General features: G+C 32.9%; 1 protein-coding gene across 1 annotated transcript; it reads right to left on the bottom strand.

The window, feature by feature from the left end:
- Nucleotides 1–380: 380 nt before the first annotated feature.
- On the bottom strand, nt 381–3,223 carry LOC105204999 (DNA/RNA-binding protein KIN17). Its single transcript, XM_026136141.2, has 2 exons — nt 2,571–3,223; nt 381–662 (listed from the first exon to the last, which is right to left on the bottom strand). The coding sequence occupies exons 1-2, from the start codon at nt 2,974–2,976 to the stop codon at nt 400–402; spliced, it is 669 nt and encodes a 222-aa protein (XP_025991926.2). The 5' UTR covers nt 2,977–3,223; the 3' UTR covers nt 381–399.
- Nucleotides 3,224–7,125: the final 3,902 nt, after the last annotated feature.

The raw sequence follows: 7,125 nt of genomic DNA, 5'->3' as shown, positions 1-7,125 counted from the left end.
TTACAGAAAAATACTTTTGCAAGAAGTTATCAACGAAGTTACTAACAAAACGAATGCCTGGGCAGAGCAAAAATATAAACAAAAGGATGACATAAGCAACAGTTACCAGCTCGTATATAGGGAACATTCACTTGTCAACTTAGTAACTGCTGCAACGTGTCATGTTGGATGGCTAGGTTTCTTTACTAGCACATTCGGCTTGGCGTATTTAATATATGAAAAACCACCGGTACAAGAGAAAGAACCAGAAGATCCGGCTGCTGGACAGAAATTTAGACCTCTGATTGCTGTAGAAAGAATACTCATGTTATTCGTTAGTTTTGCTTTATCCACACTACTCGTAGTAGGGAGTAGAACAATTCCGTTTAGAATTTATCACGATTCTGCAGAAAACATTTTTTATTTAAGTACAGGAAGCAACTTTGGCTTTGGTTTTAGCTTTATATTAAGAATCAAAGGTGTATCATTCTCGGGACGCATCAGTGGTGCCTTAGATGTTTCGCCTTCAGCTTCTTTTGTATCTTGTTTTGCCTTCTCTATTTGTTTGGCAATAAAATCCATCAATCGTTCCTCGTCGTCTTTGTCCATTTTTGCCTTTTTTGCTTTTTTCTCCTGTGCAGCGAGAGTCTCAGGATCTCTATCGATGTATGTTATGAACCAACCTAAAACAATATAACACATTTTTTATGAAATTTAAAATTTTATCGATAAATCTGTTTCTAATTATCTAATTGTAAAGAATTTTGACAACATAAAAATTTAAGATTGAATAAATTAATATTTTTTAAACTAAATTGAGTTAAAATTAACTGAGAAATTAACATAAAATTAATTTAGTTATGTTAAAAGCTGCATGAATATGATAAAATAATTCAGTTAAAAGTTACATTATGATTAAATAAAAGTTAATTTTGGAAAGCATGACATTAGAGTTGTAATTTTTGAAAAATTAGATTACCCTAAATAAAACAAAACGATTAGGTACATTACCAAATAAATTTAATATATTTATTTGTAAATTAAGTTTATGAAAAATAATAAAGAAATATTGTCCTTTATATGGAAATGTACTTTTTCTCTTTTTGTTTGCAATTTTTTCTTTTGCACAAATAAAATTTCAACTTAAGAAAAAAGATTAATAAGTTAATAATTAAACATTTTTAAAATAACTAATTAAAGTTAAAATTAACTCATTCGAAATTGATTAACAAGAAAAGGTCCTCCACTTAAAAATTCAAAAAAATGATAAATCTTTGCTTTTGAAACCTTTATTAACAAATTTTTTATTGCTTGAATTTATCTTATAAAGAAGGGAAGTCAATCCCTGAAAATTGACTCATTTTTTTGTTTCATTATTCATTAACAAAAGAAAATAAAATAAAATTTCATAGAGTACATTTATTTCTTTTAACGAGATTTATTGATTAGAAAATGTAATTATTTAATACAATAATTTGAATAAAATCTTGATGTGTGTAACAATTAAAATCGAGAAAAGGCCGTTATGAACTGTCACGGGTGTCCGGCGCCGATTTGATTTTACTTGAAATATGTTGTTAAACACGAAAATTAAAGACACTCATATTTCTTCATATGGGCGAAATCTTATGTTTAGGGGGTGAAACACCCCTTTGAAAAATGCGGTATTTTTCTTTCAGAGCGAATATCGTCAAAAGTATAAAAGATATAAAAAACTTTTTTAACAAAAGTACGGTTTAAAAAGTACTTTAAAGTTGTAAAGAAAAAAATGTTTTTGTTTAATAAAATACCCCTATCACCCAATGTTTCTTTCAAATTTTTAAAATTTTTTTTCAGCCAAATTAAAGGTTATTCTTTTCTAAATCCAACCATATCACTGCCCAGCAAAGAAAACGGTATAATAAAAATTTAGGAAAAATTTACCAAACTTCAAACACTTGTAAAACAAGAAATATTTAAGATACAGGGATGTTTCAAAAACAAAATTAAAGCTTGAAGCCTGTACTTAGAGAAACTTTCAATGCCGATTGAGTGGCATAATTAATTTGTTAATGGCCGATAACAACAAAAATTTGCAAAATCGAATTGCATTGGTCCATTGGAATTGTCTATTCGCATTGCCTATTGTGTGAAATAACAAATGCAATTGGTCAATTCCAATGGACTAAGATTGGTGAAAGATTGGTTAGATTGGTGAAAGAGGCTCTAAGAGCTGTTTTAAGAACGAAGGTAATGGTGTGCAATTTAAAAAACTAGAAAATGTACATAAAATCACAGGAATATTCAAAATCTTGCTATAATCATTGTTTTCCTTTTCTTAATTTCAATTGTAATTACTTAATAATAAAATAAAATAGGCCAATTTTAGAAAAATTGATTTTCTCTCTCCAGAGTGAAATTAAACAGCAAAAAAATATATTATTGTTATATTATTATATATCAAGATTCTCTATGTATTGTCAAAATTGTATAATCTTTTAACTTTCCGAGTTGAAAATCTTCCCTTGTAAGTTAAAAGTTAACTTTATAACTTCATTTAATTTTTACCTTTTTAATTAGTTTCTATCAAGCTCTAAACAATGTGTACAAACCTTTTTCAGTCTCATCAACCACGCATTGTCCAGTACGTCCAAGCCATTTCACAAACGCAGTCAAAGTCAACCACTTAGTAGCGTTCATATGTATATGTCCTCTGTCAGAAATGTACTCTTGGTACACTCGATTTGCTGGCACTCGTCTGGTGCCAAATTGCCTCTTTAACAGATTCAAATATCCTTCTGAAAATTCTCGGGAAAATTGGTCCATGTACCGATGTGCGTTTTCAGCAAATAGCAATAGCTGATGATGATGTGACTCTGACATAGTATGACATTTGAAGCCATTCTCATCGCGACACTGTTTCTGGCACATTTGACAATACCATCGTAACTTTTGTAAGCCTTTGGCTTTCATTTTATTGGATATATATTTGGGTGTTCCAAATTCATGTTTACCCATTATTAATCTCACCACTCGTTTCACACTCAAATTGAAATTATTTACAGGTTAGAAGTGAAAACGATGTCAACGTGCGATGTGATTTTATTAATGTACGAGGCTCTTTAGTAGGGCAGGGACGATTCGGCCATAAATCGAATTAATTTCAGAATGCAGAGAAGTATATGTAGTAAATTAAAATTTGTAAAGAGTATTCGATGCAATTCGATGACTCCAGTGGAAATGAAATATAATGGCGGAGCGAACCGGAAAACAGGGTTGCCAGATGAGCTTGGACAAATATCGCCAACTGCAAAGTTTTTTGTAGCCAAAAATCGCCATTTTACTGGTGAATTCTCGCCAAGAAAAGAGGCCTGTTCGTGTTGCTGCCCTTTTTGAATTAATTTTTTTGTCGTCTCTCTCTTTCTTACGATCGAATATATATTTATCTCATCTCGAGTGCAAAAATTTTTGGGGATATCAAGCAACTTGAACAAACCTAAGGCTTGTTTTCTATTCCTGCACTAGAACGTTCCTTCTTGCTTTCGCTAACTTTAAAACGTCTATCTATTTCATTTTAGGTGTACACTTATATAGAGAGTTCAGGAACAGAAAACAAATGGAATATCGCCAAATTTTAGGAACTTATATTAATGAATGAACTAGGCTTGTTTTTTATTCCGGCACTAGACTGCACTAGAACGTTCCTTCTTGCTTTTACTAACTTTCAAATATATATCTATTTTATTTTAAGTGCACACTAATTCAGAGAGTTCAGGAGATCGATCATGAAACTTTTTCCCTAAGGCGGAAACGTAAAAAATGAAAAATTTCTCCATTAACTTCAATGGTAAAAATTTTCACTTTTCACGTTTCCGCCCTAGGGAAAAAGTTTCATGATCGACCCTCAGGAACAGAAAACAAACGGACTGATGTAATTACACTATACAGGCTTTTTACAATAAGCTATTAGTCGGTATCATAAGTCATAAGCCATAAAAATTGACCAATCACAATCAAATGTAAAGAGAACATTCGACTGTGATTGATCAATTTTTATGGCTTATGACTTATGATACTGACTAACAGCTTAGGCTTGTTTTCTATTCCTGCACTAGACTGCACTGGAACGTTCCTTCTTGCTTTCGCTAACTTTAAAACATCTATCTATTTCATTTTAAGTGTACACTTATTTAGAGAGTTCAGGAACAGAAAACAAACGGCTTATTGCAGAGAAAGCCTATTAAGTCGTTTGTTTTCTGTTCCTGAACTCCCTGAATTAGTGTACACTTAAAATGAAATAGATATATATTTGAAAGTTAGTGAAAGCAAGAAGGAACGTTCCTGTGCAGTTTAGTGCAGGAATAGAAAACAAGCCTAAGGTTGCGACACGTGCTTTAGCATACCATTTGTTTTCTGTTCCTGGACTCCCTGAATTAGTGTGTACTTAAAATGAAATAGATATATATTTGAAAGTTAGTGAAAGCAAGATGGAACGTTCCAGTGCAGTCTAGTGCAGGAATAGTAAACAAGCCTATAGCTGAATAACCGTATGCATAAAGAAATTGATTGGTCCATTTCTTTATGCATGTGCTAACGAACCAATCAACTTCCTTATGCATATGGTTATTCAGCTATGCAAAAGCACATGTCGCGGCTTTAATAGGCTTTCTACAATAAGCTATTAGTCGGTATCATAAGTCATAAGCCATAAGAATTGATCAATCGCAGTCGAATATTCTCTTTACGTTTAACTGTGATTGGTAAATTTTTATAGCTTATGCCTTAGTTTACACCGAGTACTTGATACGCGTACTAACTAGTAATTTTCTATTAAATTATCTTAATTTTGGCAATAAATTTAAAAAATATTATATTAAGTTGGTACAATATGAATCGAGATAATTAAATATATGTATCATGTATACACGCATTGTCGAAAATAAGATAAATTAATAGAAAGTTACGAGTTAGTACGCGTATCAAGTGCTCGGTGTAAACTAGGCCTATATTTATCTCATCTCAAGTGCAAAAATTTTTGGGGATATCAAGCAACTCGAACACACCTAAGGCTTGTTTTCTATTCCTGCACTAGACTGCACTAGAACGTTCCTTCTTGCTTTCACTAACTTTCAAATATATATCTATTTCATTTTAAGTGCACACTAATTCAGGGAGTTCAGGAACAGAAAACAAACGAACTGATGTAATTACACTATACAGGCTTTTTACAAAAAGCTATAAAGGAGCTCGCACATGAAATGCATAACGTAACACAAGCACAACATCAGACCGATGGGTCAATGAGCATCCAGCATAAAGTCGCCATATTGATTTACATAAAATTTTCATTGGTCTATTGGTCTTATGTTGTGCTTATGTTATGTTATGCATTTTATGTGCGAGACCCTTTATGCTACGCTTATGCTCTGTTATGCATTTCATGTGCAAGACCCTATAGTCGGTATCATAAGTCATAAGCCATAAAAATTGACCAATCACAGTCAAATGTAAAGAGAACATTCGACTGTGATTGATCAATTTTTATGCTTAAGGGCCTCGCACATGAAATGCATAACAGAGCATAAGCATAGCATAAAGGGCCTCGCACATGAAATGCATAACGGAACACAAGCACAACATAAGACCGATGGGCCAATGAGCATCCAGCATAAAGTCGCCATATTGATTTACATAAGATTCCCATTGGTCCAGAGGCCTTATGCTACGCTTATGCTCTGTTATGCATTTCATGTGCGAGGCCCTTAAGACCTCTGGACGAATGAGAATCTTATGTAAATCAATATGGCGATTTTATGCTAGATGCAAGATTGTAACATAAGAAATGAAAATTTTTCATTCGCTTATGAGCTTTTAAAACCATGCCTTACAACCTTACGGTCTTGTGTTTACTGCTATTGTAGAACAGGCATTAAAGGGTCTTGCACATGAAATGCATAACATAACATAAGCACAACATAAGACCTATTGACCAATGAGCATCCAGCATAAAGTTGCCATATTGATTTACATAAGATTCTCATTCGTCCAGAGGTCTTATGCTAATTCGTATGTACTTGACCGAAGCAAAGTTCCGGATGAAGAAATGACTATTTTAAATCGTTTGTATTTCGTTTGAAGAGTTATGAAGTGCATTTGAAAAGGTTTGTGAGTCCTTCAATTAATTGTAATTAATTTTTTATTTTTACACCGTGTATTTGGCCGAAAAAATTAACCGGAGCTAAATTAAACAAAAATCTTGTATGGATTCGTTTGTATTTTGTTTGAAGACTTTTGAAGTGTCGTCAGAAACGTTTGTGAGTTATCCAGATAATTTTAATAAAATATTTTAAAGTCATGTAATTGACCGAAATATAGATTCCAGGCGCTACTGGTCCTGAAGTACCAGAAGGCGCGTTCGCTGTAATCTCTAGTATTTCGATACTCCTGGTTCTTTCTTGACAGTAAGGATAAACAATGTGCAGTAAATCACATATTTCCAAAATATCTGGGGGGGCTATTACGGTTTCTGAAACGAGGTGAAAATTACAAAAGTGAGCAAATTCATTAGTTGTTGATCAATAAAGTTATAGATATTCTAGTAAATTTGTTCACTTTTGTAATTTTCATCTCGTTTTAAGAACCGTGATAGCCCCCCTGAGAAGGTGCAATTGGTGTTGCAAAAGCGAATTGGTATTTAATCAACGAGATTCAGAGACGGAAGCACAAGCCCAGGATGATCCTTCCCGAGAAAGCAGTCTCCGTACTTCGTCTGGAACCAAGATTCATAACTCCAGCGATTAGAACCTGTTCGGATGCACTCAAATGCAAAGTACAATAGAATTAATTTTTTCAGAAAGATGAAAATGTATTTAATATTTACACATAAAATAACATTGGATCCAAGATCCTTGACGATAGTTGATGCATCTTTATTTATTTTTGCAAGTAATTTTTTTGGATGCTGTATTGATTTTATGTTCAACGCACTATATTTTATTGCAGGTTTGTCGTGCCATGAGATATTTTCCTCCTGAACAATGCAGTATGGTCAATGTTAAAGTGATCGGGTGTTTACTGTTTGTATGTGATGGCGACACACTATAGTTAAACAAACATCCGTATCTCTCATTATTCTAATAGAAATGTACAAAGCTTATTGATACATAG

Source organism: Solenopsis invicta, chromosome 9 (genome assembly GCF_016802725.1).
Source record: "Solenopsis invicta isolate M01_SB chromosome 9, UNIL_Sinv_3.0, whole genome shotgun sequence".
Taxonomy (NCBI): domain Eukaryota; kingdom Metazoa; phylum Arthropoda; class Insecta; order Hymenoptera; family Formicidae; genus Solenopsis; species Solenopsis invicta.
This window is presented reverse-complemented; position numbering and strand designations above follow the sequence as displayed.